This window comes from Pelobates fuscus, chromosome 11 (assembly GCF_036172605.1).
Source record: "Pelobates fuscus isolate aPelFus1 chromosome 11, aPelFus1.pri, whole genome shotgun sequence".
NCBI classification, from domain to species: Eukaryota; Metazoa; Chordata; class Amphibia; order Anura; family Pelobatidae; genus Pelobates; species Pelobates fuscus.
Window position 1 is genome coordinate 11125187 of NC_086327.1, and position 18650 is coordinate 11143836.

At 43.0% G+C, this 18650-nt stretch overlaps 1 protein-coding gene across 12 annotated transcripts in view; it reads left to right on the top strand.

Annotated features, from left to right (window-relative positions):
* RAP1GAP (RAP1 GTPase activating protein) overlaps positions 1 to 15556 on the top strand; it is a 150617-nt gene extending 135061 nt beyond the window's left edge. For 9 of the 12 annotated variants that reach the window (XM_063436659.1, XM_063436660.1, XM_063436649.1 and 6 more), the window contains 11 exons: positions 132 to 218; positions 1479 to 1619; positions 5559 to 5690; positions 7823 to 7900; positions 9564 to 9673; positions 10787 to 10900; positions 11059 to 11179; positions 11613 to 11727; positions 13693 to 13799; positions 14157 to 14210; positions 15452 to 15556. In XM_063436659.1, coding sequence (XP_063292729.1) covers positions 132 to 218; positions 1479 to 1619; positions 5559 to 5690; positions 7823 to 7900; positions 9564 to 9673; positions 10787 to 10900; positions 11059 to 11179; positions 11613 to 11727; positions 13693 to 13799; positions 14157 to 14165 — 1014 coding nt within the window. In that variant the 3' untranslated portion in view covers positions 14166 to 14210; positions 15452 to 15556. The remainder of the gene's footprint in view (positions 1 to 131; positions 219 to 1478; positions 1620 to 5558; positions 5691 to 7822; positions 7901 to 9563; positions 9674 to 10786; positions 10901 to 11058; positions 11180 to 11612; positions 11728 to 13692; positions 13800 to 14156; positions 14211 to 15451) is intronic. The other 3 variants (XM_063436650.1, XM_063436652.1, XM_063436653.1) reach the window with 3 other exon arrangements.
* The last annotated feature ends 3094 nt before the right edge of the window (positions 15557 to 18650 follow it).

An 18650-nucleotide genomic window follows, 5' to 3' on the forward strand; every position in this document is an offset into this window, starting at 1 on the left:
ATAACCTCACCATCCCCTATAGCTAAAACAACCTCGCCGTCACCTATAGCTAAAACAACCTCACCATGATATTTTCTAAACCCGCTTTAGAAGTAGAAGAAATCTATAAATTAATCTTTTTCTGCTTTCAGGGTCAGGAGTTTCAGGAATTTCTACTGACAAAGTTAATTAACGCAGAATATGCCTGCTACAAAGCCGAGAAGTTTGCCAAACTGGAGGTATTGAGTGAGCGAGCACTCATTGTGTGTGTGTTGAACTGTACATAGGGGAATGAGCACTCACTGTGTATTTACTAAGATGGAGGTATTGGAGTGAGCACTCACTGTGTATTTACTAAGATGGAGGTATTGGAGTGAGCACTCACTGTGTATTTACTAAGATAGCGGTATTGGAGTGAGCACTCACTGTGTGTTTACTAAGATCGAGGTATTGGAGTGAGCACTCACTGTGTGTTTACTAAGATCGAGGTATTGGAGTGAGCACTCACTGTGTGTTTACTAAGATCGAGGTAGGGGAGTGAGCACTCACTGTGTGTTTACTAAGATCGAGGTAGGGGAGTGAGCACTCACTGTGTGTTTACTAAGATCGAGGTAGGGGAGTGAGCACTCACTGTGTGTTTACTAAGATCGAGGTAGGGGAGTGAGCACTAACTGTGTATTTAATAAGATAGAGGTATTGGAGTGAGCACTCACTGTGTATTTAATAAGATAGTGGTATTGGAGTGAGCACTCACTGTGTATTTAATAAGATAGAGGTATTGGAGTGAGCACTCACTGTGTATTTATTAAGATAGAGGTATTGGAGTGAGCACTCACTGTGTATTTAATAAGATAGCGGTATTGGAGTGAGCACTCACTGTGTATTTATTAAGATAGCGGTATTGGAGTGAGCACTCACTGTGTATTTAATAAGATAGAGGTATTGGAGTGAGCACTCACTGTGTATTTATTAAGATAGTGGTATTGGAGTGAGCACTCATTGTGTATTTAATAAGATAGCGGTGTTGGAGTGAGCACTCACTGTGTATTTATTAAGATAGAGGTATTGGAGTGAGCACTCACTGTGTATTTAATAAGATAGCGGTATTGGAGTGAGCACTCACTGTGTATTTATTAAGATAGCGGTATTGGAGTGAGCACTCACTGTGTATTTATTAAGATAGAGGTATTGGAGTGAGCACTCACTGTGTATTTAATAAGATAGCGGTATTGGAGTGAGCACTCACTGTGTATTTATTAAGATAGCGGTATTGGAGTGAGCACTCACTGTGTATTTAATAAGATAGTGGTATTGGAGTGAGCACTCACTGTGTATTTAATAAGATAGTGGTATTGGAGTGAGCACTCACTGTTTGTTTGCTAAGATGGAGTGAGCTCGCACAGACTCTCTAACCCTTTTTGTTACTGGCTTTTCTCCTGAAGTTCAGTAATTTATATATTTTAATGATCCATCATGGCTGCTTGTGGTTTTCTCCTCAGGAACGCACGCGTGTAGCGCTGTTGGAGACATTGTATGAAGAGCTGCACATTAACAGCCAGTGCATGATGGGACTCTGCGGCGATGACGACAAGATGGAGAATGGAGGAGGTGGCGGAGGGGGATTCTTTGAGTCTTTTAAGGTGAGGGGAAGATTCTATGAAAATCCTAATTCATAGCGTTAAATCTGCGGCTTGTTGCACTGTGATGCGATTCTTGTTCACAGTCGGGATTATGTGTGAGATTACGTTCTGTGTTAATATGAAATGCTGCGTGGATTTAATCAAATAACCTTCTTCTGACATATTCTTATTACCGTATCTACGTCTAAAATAACCCTCTGTAACATCACATCCATAATCAGCTAGTGTTATACACAGACTGCGCTGCAACGTACGGCACACACAGACTGCTCTGCATCGTACGGCACACACAGACTGCTCTGCATCGTACGGCACACACAGACTGCTCTGCATCGTACGGCACACACAGACTGCTCTGCATCGTACGGCACACACAGACTGCTCTGCATCGTACGGCACACACAGACTGCTCTGCATCGTACGGCACACACAGACTGCTCTGCATCGTACGGCACACACAGACTGCTCTGCATCGTACGGCACACACAGACTGCTCTGCATCGTACGGCACACACAGACTGCTCTGCATCGTACGGCACACACAGACTGCTCTGCATCGTACGGCACACACAGACTGCTCTGCATCGTACGGCACACACAGACTGCTCTGCAATGTACGACACACACAGACTGCTCTGCAATGTACGACACACACAGACTGCTCTGCAATGTACGACACACACAGACTGCTCTGCAATGTACGACACACACAGACTGCTCTGCAATGTACGACACACACAGACTGCTCTGCAATGTACGACACACACAGACTGCGCTGCAACGTACGGCACACACAGACTGCTCTGCATCGTACGGCACACACAGACTGCTCTGCATCGTACGGCACACACAGACTGCTCTGCAATGTACGACACACACAGACTGCGCTGCAACGTACGGCACACACAGACTGCGCTGCAACGTACGGCACACACAGACTGCGCTGCAACGTACGGCACACACAGACTGCGCTGCAACGTACGGCACACACAGACTGCTCTGCATCGTACGGCACACACAGACTGCTCTGCATCGTACGGCACACACAGACTGCTCTGCATCGTACGGCACACACAGACTGCTCTGCAATGTACGACACACACAGACTGCTCTGCAATGTACGACACACACAGACTGCGCTGCAACGTACGACACACACAGACTGCGCTGAACGTACGACACACACAGACTGCGCTGCAATGTACGACACACACAGACTGCGCTGCAACCTATGACACAATTAGACTGCGCTGCAACGTACGACACACACAGACTGCGCTGCAACGTACGACACACACAGACTGTGCTTCAACGTACGACACACACAGATTGCACTGCAACGTACGTATATATACCGACGCGCACACACAGACTGTTGCAAATTGCAGACCTCCATGTGCTGCAGGACTCAGGTTGTCTGCGTTAAGCAGATATTCCTGCTGACTCATACGACATACAGAGACGGACGGTCCGTTCTTTGTGATTTGAATTAGTTTGGTTTAATGAGAGGCACAGATGGTTTTGCAGTAAATATTTGTTTGATCGAAATTGAAATCTGCAGCAGCAGAGACTCCGGAAATGCAGAGCTTCCATCCAGCGCTTCCAGACAATGAATGCCCGTGCTTAATTATCTCTTAAATGAAGTCACGCAGGGATGACACCTGATTCCGCATTAGAAGTGGAGATCACAGAGTTTAGGCAGTGCGATGGCGACTGGGACTTCTTGGGGACTTGCAAGGGTTAAAGAAAATGTGTTTCAGCCATCGAATCCTTTATATTTGCTTTCTAGAGGAATACACATTGTGGATTGAAATCTACGCAGCCTACAGTCACCTTGTAATCCGATACACAGATGTTTATTTGCCAAACAGTTTTGACTGATCTGACAATTTAGTTGAAAGACTGTTGTCCATTCACTGCATTTGGCTGTTTAGTGAAAATACCCCTGTGTCCCTTTAGTTTGAGATACATGTTTTTTTTCTATTCATTTCCACTATTGGATTGCGCATTTCCTGGAAACAAATAATTCAATTTATTAATTGGTGAAAACTCCTCGTTCAATACTTTATTAGGGAGTGTAGATATGTACTATATACAGGTGATACTCGAAAAATGTGAATATCGTGCAAAAGTTCATTTATTTCAGTAATGCAACATAAAAGGGGAAACTAATATAAGAGATAGACGCATTACATGCAAAGCAAGATAGTTCAAGCCAACGTGATTTGTCATAAGTGCGATGATTATGGCTTACAGCTCATGAAAACCCCAAATCCACAATCTCAGTAAATTAGAATATTACATGCAATCAATAAAACAAGGAGTGTACATAGAACAATATCGGAGCTCTGAAAAGTATAAACATGCATATGGACTCAGTACTTGGTTTGGGCCCCTTTTGCAGCAATTACTGCCTCAATGCGGCGTGGCATGGAAGTTATCAGCCTGTGGCACTGCTGAGGTGTTATGGAAGACCAGGATGCTTCAATAGCGGCCTTCAGCTCTTCTGCATTGTTCGGTCTCTCATCTTTCTCTTGGCAATGCCCCATAGATTCTCTATGGGGTTCAAGTCAGGCGAGTTTGCTGGCCAATCAAGCACAGTAATCCCACGGTCATTGAACCAGGCTTTGGTGCTTTTCCAGTCCTGCTGGAGCTGTCAGCATCCCCATAAAACTCATCTATGGAAGGAAGCATGAAGTGCTCCAAAATCTCCTGGTAGACGGCTGCGTTGATCCTGGACTTAATGAAGCACAGTGGACCAACACTAGCAGATGGCATGGCTCCCCAAATCAACACAGACTGTGGAAACTTCAAGCATCTTGCAGTGTGTGCCTCTCCATTCTTCCTCCAGACTCTGGGTCCTTGGTTAACAAATGAGATGCAAAAGTTGCTCTCATCAGAAAAGAGGACTTTGGACCACTGAGCAACAGACCGTGTCTGTTTTTTTTTAACCCAGGTAAGATGCTTCTGACTTTCTTTGTTGTTCAGGAGCGGCTTGACAAGAGGAATACGACACCTGAAGCCCATGTCCAGGATTCGTCTGTGTGTGGTGGCTCTTGATGCACTGACTCCAGCCTCAGTCCACTCCTTGTGAAAGTCCCCAACACTTTTGAATGTCCTTTTCCTGACTATCCTCTCCAGGCTGCGGTCATCCCTGCTGCTTGTGCACCTTCTTCTTCCACACTTTTCCCTTCCACATAACTTTCTATTAATGTGCTTTGATACAGCACTTTGGGAACATCCAACTTCCTTCGCAATTACCTTTTGAGGCTTTCCCTCCTCATGGAGGGTGTCAATGATGGTTTTCTGCACAACTGTCAGGTCAGCAGTCTTCCCCATGATTATGATTCCTACTGAACCAGACTGAGAGACCATTTGAAGGCTCAGAAACCATTTGCAGGTGTTATGGCTTACTTAGCTGATTAGAGTGGGACACTGTGAGCCTAGAATATTGCACCTTTTCACAATATTCTAATTTACTGAGATTGTGGATTTGGGGTTTTCATGAGCTGTAAGCCATAATCATCGCACTTATGACAAATCACGGCTTTAACTATCTTGCTTTGCGTATATCTCATATATTAGTTTCCCATTTTACATGCATTATTGAAATAAATTAACTTTTGCGCGATATTCTAATTTTTCGAGTATCACCTGTATATAGACTGTAAGCTCGTTTGAGCAGAGCCCTCTTCAACCTATCGTTTCTGTGGGTTTTCTTGTAATTGTCCTATTTATAGTTAAATCCCCCCTCTAATAATATTGTAAAGCGCTATGGAATCTGCTAGCGCTATATAAATGGCGATAATAATAGCCCAAAGCTATTCCTGTCTCTACGAAGTTTCTTCGATGCCATTTTTCCCTGACCCAGACTGTAAGATGTGAACGTACTTTGTTTACCGTAAAGTTGGCGGCTAACTAGTCCTGTACTCTCTGCAGCGCGTCATACGAAGTCGCAGTCAGTCTATGGACGCCATGGGTCTCAGCAGTAAAAAGCAGCATACGGTCTCTACAAGCCATAGCGGAAGCTTTGGACACAACAATCCTGAGAACGCCAAACCCCCAGGAATAGTAAGTAACTTGTACCCCATTATCTTGTGAGCCCCGGTGAGAATATATCTGCAGAAAAATGTATTCTAATATCTACGTATTACATAACGATATGCAACTATTCCTGTAATAAAACAGGATGCAGTAAACTCTACTAGCAGAGAATGTAAGGTGTAATGGTGCAATATACATAAATAATGAGATTTCAGATTCATTTATTGTATGAGTTAATTAATCTGGCCCTAGTTATATCTAATGTTCATGAATCTAATAATAGTGAGTTGTGAAGCTTTGGGTATTTTGTCAAAGGCAATGTGTGTCGTCTTTATAACAATGGATAGTTTTAGAAATCTGAGCCCCTCTTTTCTGTTTAAGCCCTAATCTCCTACACCATGGTCAGCGTGTGTAATGTGTACTGTTGGTCACTTTGCCATTACTGATCACGAGCGAGCACCTCATTGACAACTTTACTATAAATTGCTAATTCTTAAATTACCGGCATGGGTTCCTGAATTCATGGTGTAATTAATAACCGTTGTACTTACAGTAACTTCATTAAGTGCACGATTTTCTCATTTTTTATTCTTTCTTTTCTTTCCTCGTTCTCCTCTCCCTGTCTGGATAAACGCCTGGCTTTGTCTGTTGCCCTTTTTCCTAACTTTTAAAACCCCTAATTCTAATGTGAATTCTGTAATCCTTTTCTCTGCTCCTACACGCTCGATCGACCATTTACTGTCTAATTCATCACTCTGTGATTCTCTACTCTCTATTTACCCACTGATTCTCCTCTCTCTCCTACACCATCCTGTGATGTTTCACTTTCTGCATGTCCTTTCTCTCCTACACCACCTCTCTGCTACACCACCCTGTGATCTTTCGTCTCCATCTTCTGCTTAACATTATACGCTCTGCTCCTCCACTCTCTACTCCTCCATGTTATGTCCCACCACTCTCTACTCCTCCATGTTATGTCCCACCACTCTCCACTCCTCCATGTTATGTCCCACCACTCTCCACTCCTCCATGTTATGTCCCACCACTCTCCACTCCTCCATGTTATGTCCCACCACTCTCCACTCCTCCATGTTATGTCCCACCACTCTCCACTCCTCCATGTTATGTCCCACCACTCTCCACTCCTCCATGTTATGTCCCACCACTCTCCACTCCTCCATGTTATGTCCCACCACTCTCCACTCCTCCATGTTATGTCCCACCACTCTCCACTCCTCCATGTTATGTCCCACCACTCTCCACTCCTCCATGTTATGTCCCACCACTCTCCACTCCTCCATGTTATGTCCCACCACTCTCCACTCCTCCATGTTATGTCCCACCACTCTCCACTCCTCCATGTTATGTCCCACCACTCTCCACTCCTCCATGTTATGTCCCACCACTCTCCACTCCTCCATGTTATGTCCCACCACTCTCCACTCCTCCATGTTATGTCCCACCACTCTCCACTCCTCCATGTTATGTCCCACCACTCTCCACTCCTCCATGTTATGTCCTACCACTCTCCACTCCTCCATGTTATGTCTCATCACTCTCCACTCTTCCATGTTATGTCCCACCACTCTCCACTCCTCCATGTTATGTCCCACCACTCTCCACTCCTCCATGTTATGTCCCACTACTCTCCACTCCTCCATGTTATGTCCTACCACTCTCCACTCCTCCATGTTATGTCCCACCACTCTCCACTCCTCCATGTTATGTTTCATCACTCTCCACTCCTCCATGTTATGTCCCACCACTCTCCACTCCTCCATGTTATGTCTCATCACTCTCCACTCCTCCATGTTATGTCCCACCACTCTCCACTCCTCCATGTTATGTCCCACTACTCTCCACTCCTCCATGTTATGTCCCACCACTCTCCACTCCTCCATGTTATGTCCCACTACTCTCCACTCCTCCATGTTATGTCCCACAACTCTCCTCTCCTCCATTTTATGTTCCTCCACCCTCTGCCCCTTTATTCTTGCTATTCCACACATATTCTTTCACTGTTCTTTCATGTCACTCCTCTCCCCTCTGCTCTTCTTTTTTTCCGTCACTCTCTGTTCCTCCTCAATTCCTCATCTTCCTGCTGTGATGTCTCCCCTTTTCTTTGTCCTCCATTGCTTGTGCTCTCTTTGGCTTGCTAGTCATTGCTTGTGCCCGGGAAAGCCCCCAGTAGGCATGGACGCCGCGGAAGTGCCATAGGCATAGGAACCATAGAAGAGGTGGATGCTTATCTCCTGCTATCTGGCTCTGCTTTGCATGATGAGGTCACGGGATCTGCAAGGATTGTATTGGGATCTCAACTGGAATGTCCCCTCCTCCATGATCTTTAACAAAAAGCCATTCCTCATATCTCCCGTGTGATTACATCCAAGACCTTTTGTGTCCTAAAACAAGGCTCTTGGCCCACTGCACAGGGTGGGATATTGAGTCACTGTGGTTTCAGGATGAAATTGATTAGCGTTTTCTTTTCATAAACTTCCCAGTACAATGCCTTGCTGAAATCTTTTTTACGAATGCTTTATTACCACTAATAATATTTAACAATCCATGATTTTGTAAATCCACACTGACAGTTAGAGGGTTGTTATTCTGTGAGTGATGTTGTGTTAAGAGTCCGGTATGGAATGAGTGATTTGGTGTATGGTATGGAGTGTGAGTGACAAGGTGGAAGATTATTGGGTTTGTCAACGACAAGGTGTAAGGTGTGGGGTATGTAAATTTTGAGGTGTAAGGTGTGAGTGATAAAGATATGGAAGATGTGAGTGATGAGATGTAAGGTATGGAGTGTGTGGGTGATGAGGTGATGGGGGTGAAGATGTGTAGCTACAATATATAGCTAGATTAGCTTTGTGATATTATATGCTGCACACTGAGCGTGTACATAAAGAGGTGGTGTGTGTGTGTGCAGGTGGAGAGTTGTAGTTATAGAGTATGTGAAGTGTGCGCAAGTAAGTAGATGTAGCTATGTTTAATGCGGGTAAAGACATTTTAGTTATGTGGTGTGTTATGGTGTATGCGGGTGAAATGGTTTTAGTTATGTGGTGTGTGTCAGTGATGAGGTGTAGTTATAGTGTATGCAGGTTAAGAGATGTAGTTAAGGTGTATGTGGGTGAAGGGGTTTTAGTTATGCTGTGTGTGCCCGTGAGGAGGTGTAGTTATGGTGCATGCAGGTTAAGAGGTGTAATTATGGTTTATGCAGGTGAAGTGGTTTTAGTTATGTGGTGTGTCGGTGAGAGGTGTAGTTATGGTGTATGTGAGTGAAGTGGTTTTAGTTATGTGGTGTGTGTCGGTGAGGACGTGTATGTGGGTGAAGTGGTTTTAGTTATGTGGTGTGTGTCGGTGAGGAGGTGTAGTTATGGTGTATGTGGGTGAAGTGATTTTAGTCATGTGGTGTGTGTCGGTGAGGAGGTGTAGTTATGGTGTATGTGGGTGAAGTGGTTTTAGTTATGTGGTGTGTGTCGGTGAGGAGGTGTAGTTATGGTGTATGTGGGTGAAGTGGTTTTAGTTATGTGTGGTGTGTCGGTGAGGAGATGTAGTTCTGGAGATGTCTTTGCTGATATCTCTATGTAAGCATGTGGCGGGTACATGTAATACACAGGAAACATAGAATGGCCGAGGATTTACTGATAAAGGCTACAGTATGCAGGCCTCCGTAACATATCCCACATGTACAGAATGATTGACATACCTGCACTTTCACTATTACTCTGTAATCTGTAGTCTGGGAGTAAATGTCACTATGGTGCCTTTTTAGTGTATCTTCACGGCTGGGGTTAATATAAGGTGCTGACACCTTTCTAGTTTGGGGTAATCGTCTCAGTAAGAGCTACAGATTCATTCCTTTGGGTTGAATGTTTTTTGAAGGAATTTAATGTTTTTCAGTCATTGATTGTACCAGGAAAAAGTCCAACCAGGAAGAAGTCTGGGCCATTCAGCTCGCGGAGAAGCAGCGCTATAGGAATAGAGAATATCCAGGAGGTCCAGGAGCGGAGGTAAGAGGTCAGATTGTGGATACAGAATTCTGAACAGAACCTCCGTGTTCTGCGTCGCACTGTGATAGTCCAGGAATGCAGGAAGGGAGTCTTGTTCGATACATTGCATTACATGGGGTATAGAATAATAGACAAAATGGACATACATTTAATAAATAAAAAATGAAAGCTCTGGATTTTTTTAGTTTCCTCTTTGTCACACTTACCAGCCCCTGCCCTCCAGATCCTTTAGTTTGGCAATATTTACTTGTCACAGTTTGAGTCTTGTCTAGTATTTGGTATTTGTGGTTGGATCGGGATTTTGGGGTAATCTCAGGGCTTTGTGATATATACTGCACATTGACATAATATGATTACACATGATAAGGATGTAAGATGATTATGATATATGATAACATATATCATAATAATCTATTACATGATCTTCCCAATAGGCAGATTATGTTTTCAAATCCTATGCTGCGTGATGTTACGGACGCTGAGAAGCGCATGGCCTCCTAAGATTAGTGGGCGTATCTATAAAGGGAGAAAGGCTATAATAAGGACATTGGTCTGTCCCAGTCACACCGCACTGCTCGATGGTATAACAACCACCATATCAAATAGATTAAGACATGTGTACTAATGCTGCCATAGGAGTAAATTGATTTTTTAAGTACCATAACCACTATAACTCACTAGAGTGGTTATGGAGCTCATTTGCGAACAACCATTTCCTAGAATAGCGCCTACAGCCTGGCCCCTCTGCTCGGCTAATAAGCAAAAAAACTCTACATTGTTTGTTTGCATAGCCAGAGGCAACAACGATATCCTGGAAAACTCTACCCTCACTCCCTTATTATAGTATCTCCAGAGATACGTTGATGGCGCTATTATCCTTTAATACTCCGTTCGCCATCATGTATCCCCTGGATAATGTAAAAATACGCAACGACATGATATTCTTATATGATATGATTTTTATGATAAAACAATGTAATTATGCTGATAATAAAACGATAATTTGATAATTATATAAACATACAATACAATGATAGCATAAATAGACACTAGTAAAACAATATAGTGATATAATATAAAGATGATTGCCACCTCCATTCAATTGCTTGACAGGGAAAGTCCAAATGGTGCTCAGAAGACCCCAGACAGTGGAAATGTTTCCCAGGAACCCAAATCGGAGAACTCCTCGACTCACAGCTCCCCTGAAATGCCCACCACGAAGAACAGGTACATCTACGGCACAAACCTCTCCCAAACTGCTGGTTTAAACAAGGCTGGTCGAAGCCGCTTGTGATGCGTGCAGGATAACTGCGATGCCTTTATTTACGGTATTTGGTAAAGGAGTCTTGTAAAAATTACGATTAGTTTAATCCGGTTATTTTCAGAATGGACTCCTCTCCCAAACCTGAAGCCCAGAAGGATTTCTCACGCTCCTCCTCCAGCGCAAGTAGTTTCGCTAGCGTGGTTGAAGAGAATGAAATGTTGGATGAAGAAGACACCGGGATGGTAAGTCTCCAACCTTTGGTGCTCGATTTTATTTTATGATCACTGTAGGTCCCAAACTGAAAAGACTCATAAACTTGGCTATTTTTCCAGCCAAGCTATTTCTATGTAAAACGTAGGGGGTTCCTTTTCGCTGTTACACAGCTTACAGTTTAGTGATTAAGCCCCGGTGTGTATTACAGAAGTCGAGTTCCCTGATCAGTAGCTCAGTTCCAGGGCAGACGTGAAGTAAAGGTTAATGTGCTGCAGTAAGAAAGGGAATCTCTGTCCCTGTGAATTATTGTGTTTGGGATGACGTGCAGATTGTAACTCACAGACCCTTTCAGTGATTGCTGCTCTGCGTGATAAAGGTCAGGCTGTGAGAATGTGTCCTCTCTCCATCTCTGACATTGCTGTCTTATCGCATTGACTATCTTTATGTTATTTCCACAAACAGGAAAGTGCTTCATCGTCTTCAGGAACTCCACACAAACGGGATTCTTTCACTTACAGCACTTGGTTGGAGGACAGCGGGAGCAGTGCGAGCGCAGTTAGTGGGATCAGCTCCATAGGTATTGAATCTGTAGTGTGCGTCCAGGAATGGAAATCTGGGATTATACAGGGAATAATGCGGCTGGAGATTATAATCTACTGATAAACGTGGAATAATGCGGCCGGTAACTAGAATCTGAGGATATACAAGAATAATGCGGCTGGAGATTATAATCTACTGATAAACGTGGAATAATGCGGCCGGTAATTAGAATCTGAGGATATACAGGAATAATGTGGTTGGAGATTATAATCTACTGATAAACGTGGAATAATGCGGCCGGTAATTAGAATCTGAGGATATACAGGAATAATGCGGCTGGAGATTATAATCTACTGATAAACGTGGAATAATGCGGCCGGTAATTAGAATCTGAGGATATACAGGAATAATGTGGTTGGAGATTATAATCTACTGATAAACGTGGAATAATGCGGCCGGTAATTAGAATCTGAGGATATACAGGAATAATGCGGCTGGAGATTATAATCTATTGATAAACGTGGAATAATGTGACCGGTAATTAGAATCTGAGGATATACAGGAATAATGTGGTTGGAGATTATAATCTACTGATAAACGTGGAATAATGCGGGCGGTAATTAGAATCTGAGGATATACAGGAATAATGCGGCTGGAGATTATAATCTATTGATAAACGTGGAATAATGCGGCCGGTAATTAGAATCTGAGGATATACAGGAATAATGCGGCAGGAGATTAGAATCTGGGGATATACAGGAATAATGCGGCAGGAGATTAGAATCTGGGGATATACAGGGAATAATGCGCCCGTCAATCGGAATCTGGGGATATGCAGGGAATAATGCGGCCGTAGATCAGAATCTGGGAATATACAGGGAATAATGCGGCCGTAGATTAGAATCTGGGGATATACAGGGAATAATGCGTCCGTAGATCGGAAACTGGGGATATACAGAGAATAATGCGGCCGTAGATCGGAATCTGGGGATATACAGGGAATAATGCGCCTGTCAATCGGAATCTGGGGATATGCAGGGAATAATGCGGCCGTAGATCGGAAACTGGGGATATACAGGGAATAATGCGGCCGTAGATCGGAATCTGGGGATATACAGGGAATAATGCGGCCGTGGATCGGAATCTGGGGCTATACAGGGAATAATGCGGCTGTAGATCGAAATCTGGGGATATACAGGGAATAATGCGGCCGTAGATCGGAATCTGGGGATATGCAGGGAATAATGCGGCTGTAGATCGGAATCTGGGGATATGCAGGGAATAATGCGGCTGTAGATCGGAATCTGGGGATATGCAGGGAATAATGCGGCTGTAGATCGGAATCTGGGGATATGCAGGGAATAATGCGGCCGTAGATCGGAATCTGGGGATATGCAGGGAATAATGCGGCTGTAGATCGGAATCTGGGGATATGCAGGGAATAATGCGGCCGTAGATCGGAATCTGGGGATATGCAGAGAATAATGCGGCCGTAGATCGGAATCTGGGGATATGCAGGGAATAATGCGGCCGTAGATCGGAATCTGGGGATATGCAGGGAATAATGCGGCTGTAGATCGGAATCTGGGGATATGCAGGGAATAATGCGGCCCTAGATCGGAATCTGGGGATATGCAGGGAATAATGCGGCTGTAGATCGGAATCTGGGGATATGCAGGGAATAATGCGGCCGTAGATCGGAATCTGGGGATATGCAGGGAATAATGCGGCTGTAGATCGGAATCTGGGGATATGCAGGGAATAATGCGGCCCTAGATCGGAATCTGGGGATATACAGGAATAATACAGTTGGAGATCGGAATCTCTGGGAATATACGGGGAAAGTTATTGAAGTGCAGTATACTATATCTCAGTGTATTGTTTCCCGCTGTCCAGCGAATGTGTTGTTGTTTGGAGTACACTGTATTAGTGTATAGATCTGTTGGTGACATTTTTCTTATAACCTGTCATTATGTTTTCCATGTTCCCTTACCCCTTGGAGTAGGAACACCTCGATCTGCACATCCAGAAGATCCTAAATCTGGAGACCCCTTGTATCCAGAGATTAAAATACAGTTGGAAGAGACAGAGCACCACACAGCCAATCAGGTGAGAGTTTTGTTTTCCTCTGCACGTGATTGGTCACTACAGCTCCTCATGCGGAAGTAATAGCTTAGTGCCTGTCCGTTCACAAGAATCACATTGAAAATACAAGGTTTTTTGTATTTTTTTTTATTACATGCAAACCGTGTTCCAGCATTACATATGTGGGTACAGAGTATCCCGTAAGCCTCCAATAGGGCCGAGACTGGTCCAGAACAAGTCTTTACAGTAATCCTCTCTTATTAATTATGACATTATTGGCAAGAAATTAAATGATCTAATGAGGTATTAATATGCTGTTTTGTCCCTGTGTTATTTTCCCTCTTACTACCCTTTGTTTTCTCTGTCTTTGTTTCCATACAGCGCTGCTAGCCCTGTCTTCGCAACTTCTTCGTAGACGTACGACTGTCCGCGCAGGTCAGTCTCCCAGTTACGTGATTCATCCTCCTGTCTCGCTGTTACAATTTCTGCCTTGATTCTTCCTAGTTTCTATTCTGTTATTGCTCTCATGTCACTATGTGGGTAACAGTGGTTTTATAGTAGATAAAGTTTGCTCTGCTCCATCGGAAGCATTGACCCATCAAATCCCTATATATAAACATGCAAGATCCAGCGCACTCACTCATTTATTAAACCGCAATCACAAAATGCTCACCCTAATGTAGGCTTAGTTACAGTATCTATTCATTGTATAAGCCTGCCACAGGGTCAATGTACCCCATTCTTGGCAGGTCCTACTCTAACAACCTAATGCCTCTTATGAGATCAATCTACTTACTGGGAGTCCCAGGAGGAAGCATTTCCCAAGTAAGTGGATTGAAGTTGCTGTTTAGTGAATGAGTGAGTGCACTGGATCTTGTATGAATTGCACCCTATAATGTATGTTCAGGTGAGTGAGCCTCTTGGTTTCTTATGTAAATATATTTGGGAGTCTAGGCCAACTCCCTGGTTTTGCACCACTCCCTCTCACAGGTGCCTCATTCCAGGGCCCAATTTAACCTTGCCCTGCAGAAAGCCCCAGGGTGAAGTTTTCCTGTTTTCCCCAAGTAAGTGGATTTATCTCATAAGAGCAATCATTAGGTGGCTAGAGTTGGACCTCCATGAATGGGGAACATTGACGTTGTGGCAGGCTTATGCAATCCATATAAAGACACTCCTCACTTACCGACCGGGTTCAGTTCTTACGATTCTTTCGTAAAACGAATTGGTCGGTAAGTGAGGATGCATTACAGAGCATGCGCGCCAGTGCAGGTCTATGTTCGGGGAAATTTACCCGAACGTAGACATACGCACCGAAGCAGGGAATCCCTCTAATCTATATTGGGAAAATTCCCAGAACATAGACCAGCTCTCTAAAGTGGGAATCCCTTGAATCCCCACGCTAGAGAGCTGGTCGTAAGTGCGAGTAGTCGTAAAACAGGTAGGTCTTAAAGTGAGGACCACCTGTACTGTAACTAAATTGTAGTACACCATTTTAATACTGTCATCTAAGCTCATAGTTGAACCAGAGATTTATTGGAGAATTGTTTTATTTATTTCTTACTGGAGTCAGGGAAAGTGTTTGCTATCAATAAATATGTCTGCAGACTTTATTTTGTTTTCACGCTATCCTTACACTTTCAGCCCAAAATGAAATCCTTGTCACTTCCTATTCCCAGGGACATCAGAGGCGTCAGAAGCTGGAGGATCTCTGGCAGACTCCGGACTTCAGTGCAGCTGAGTGTGAACATCCTGCCTTCAAACCCAGTCTGCCGACTTCTCACTTCTGACATGGCGGCAGAACTCCTCGTGCCTCCCGCCGACCCTGACTCTCACTCCCATTTCCTGTGTATTGGGGGCTTTATATCACCGCTGGGGTAGAAGGAAGGCTTAGTCTGCTTCAGCAGAATATATCGGATTTAGACTAAATGTGGCAGTTGCTTCTAAAAGTTACTGGAACTTTACTTCCAAACCAACTCTGGAACACGTTATTCTTTCACTGGACATTGGCCAACTCCGTAATTATGGAAATTCCTCTTCTCTGCCCAGTGGAGCATTCGATTCAAGTGAGCAATACGACTTTGGAGTCTTTAACCTTAGAACGCCATGGTGTCATTGTAATCGATGGCACAGTCTATGGCGGGCTGGCCAGAAGAGGTCACCATTGGAAATTTTCATTCAAAGTGACAGTGTGCTTTCCGTTGAAGATGGTAGGAAGGAGGTCTGTTCTGGAAACCTCATTGGAAGATGTTTTTAAGATTACTGAGATATGGAGGTTTATTCTTGTCCTGAATTGCCGAGTGCATATATTGTGGCACCATCACCTCCCCTAGGGTTTCTTTAATCTCAGGACTTTTTAAAATGCACAAATTCTGGATCTCAAGCGCAAGGACGTGTCGGGAAAAATGTTCCATTGAATGGGGCAGAAGTTGATCCCAAACAATCATATAAATAGACAGGTTTAAAACAAGCGTCCTACTACCAGCTCCTGTGCAGATGCATGCGTTCGCTGAGTCAGATTTTTACGCACTGTGTGTTCTGTGTTCGTCTTGTACAGCGTCCCAATACAAATGTCCCACAATTCCTTCAGAGAAGAAAATTAATATTGTTGTTTGTAAGCCACGTTGTCTTTAACTGTAAGAGCCAGAACAGTGTGAAGTGTTGATAGTGTCAGGATTTTAACGTTTTTGCGAGGGTTTATAATTTGGCACATTTGCAAGTGAGGTCGCAGTTTTTGGACAAAGACATTTGCTTAAAAGCTTACGCACATTATGCATACAAATTAATAGAATTTGTAATGTAACCTACTTAAAAAGGGAACTTGTTTAAGTTTGATAAATTGAGCGATAAATGCAGAATTTTTACATCAGAAGAAATGTGATTTATATCAATATATATCACAAAACTGTTTCAGTGGAGGCAGTTATCTGCTAGTAAGAGTCTACAAAATGCAGACATTTTGCTATTCTAGCGACGCAGTACAGTGTGCTGGATGGGTGGTGGGCCGCCCCAGAATCTGTTATCACGGGGTGCAGCATGAGGAATCTGGGTAGTATGCTATTTATTCTGCATGTTCTAGTGTACAGTTTATTAGTCACTATTGGTGAGATGCTATCGCTGGACCTATCACACTCGTGTCTGTAAAGAACCTATGAATTCCATCTACCACGTCATCCTGTTCCAAATTCCATTTTTTGGACCTGGCGAAACACAGCCGTGCAAACCCAGAGTCTGATCTTATACAGGACTATAGAAAAACACCACAGTACAATGCAAGTGTTTTTTTTTTTTTTTAATGGCTCCCTGCATTGTACTTGCATTACAGCTAGTTAAAGGTTTAGTGAGCGCTCGTTACAGACACTGGAAAGACTATTGTAACGTTTTTATTTTGGTCGATATTTTAATGCAATATTTTTATTCTGCATTAAAAGAGATCTTGACAACCCTATATGAAGGTAAAAGCCTGCCAAGGCAATGGGCCCATCAATGCCCTTTCTTAATTTATTAGAGCAACATCTGACATGATTACAAATTGTGTCACTGGGCAACATTTTGGTAAACGATTGAGGACGGTGTCCCTTGGGTTAAATCATTATATTAAATGTGTCTTATTCAGTAAACAGGATGTAATGACCCTTTTAATAAATGCTGTATTGAGCCCTGCATGGCGTCTAACCATTTTCTTGGGCACGTCATTTCTGAAATCCAGGGGGTCTATTCACAGGGATTTGATTACCAATTAGATTAGAATAGATGAATTGCGAATAATCTCCAATTTGGCTATTTTGGTCAAGATTTTTAAAGGTTGGCTGTGACTCGCTGTTTAGTGAATAAACTCCTCAGTCTATTGGACTGAGCTTCACGTGCTCTCCGTTAAACCCTAACTGGCCGTATTCCCAGACGGAATGGAGCTGGGCAATCCTTGTGTGAAATATTGTCTTTAGTCCCATCTGGAATGTGCATGCGCCATGTACTGTCCCACACGCACATAATCAAAGCACGCAAATAGTGCCCTCTAGTGGCTTGTTGTAGTTATGACTTCCTTCACTCCACTGCCCATTTGTATTTTGTAATTGTACTTTCTGTCTGTTTTTACAATGTCTCAAAGTCTAATTGTGCATATTTTCCTTGATTACTTTATTTTAATTGTTTTATTTAATGGTAAATAAGTAGAATCGGAAATGAAGAAAACCACTAACATGGTTATATTTTTACTAAAGTCCGAAGTTTTGGGAATTCAGAGAGAATTTCAAAGTTAAGGCCAAAGCAAATGAACTAGAAGCATATCTGGAGAATTACTCCGGTTTGATTATTTTGGCCTTAAATGAAAGTCACAGGTATTCCCAAAAATCACTTTAGTGAATAAACCTGCAATTCTTTTTATTTAATTTTTTAAGCGATATTATAATTACTGAGTTTTATCTATTTTGTGTCTTTCTGTGTAAAAAAAAAAAGAAATATTGTATCTATCTGAAGGATATGTTAATATTATTTGTATAAAAGGCTTTGAAAAGGTTCTATGGCAAAAGAGAAATAAATTATATGTACAGATTACATTGTTTGTGTATTGGATACAATTGAATAATTTTATTTTAAATGAATCCAAAGTATCACCCTAATAAACTAAGGTACTATAGTGATGAACTGTTTCACTGGGTTATTCAGTAAAATGTCATGAAATCCAAGAGAATTTAATTTTTTTAGGCCAAAGTAGCCAGATTAAAAGCATACAATATAACATTTTGAATAAAATGTCAAATTCATTTTTAATTCCCAACAATCCACACTGTACCAAATATCTATTTGAGGGTATGGCTGTCTCCATCATCACTATTATCCTCTGTAATGGAGTCTACGTGAGCTCCCCCGTTATCCCCT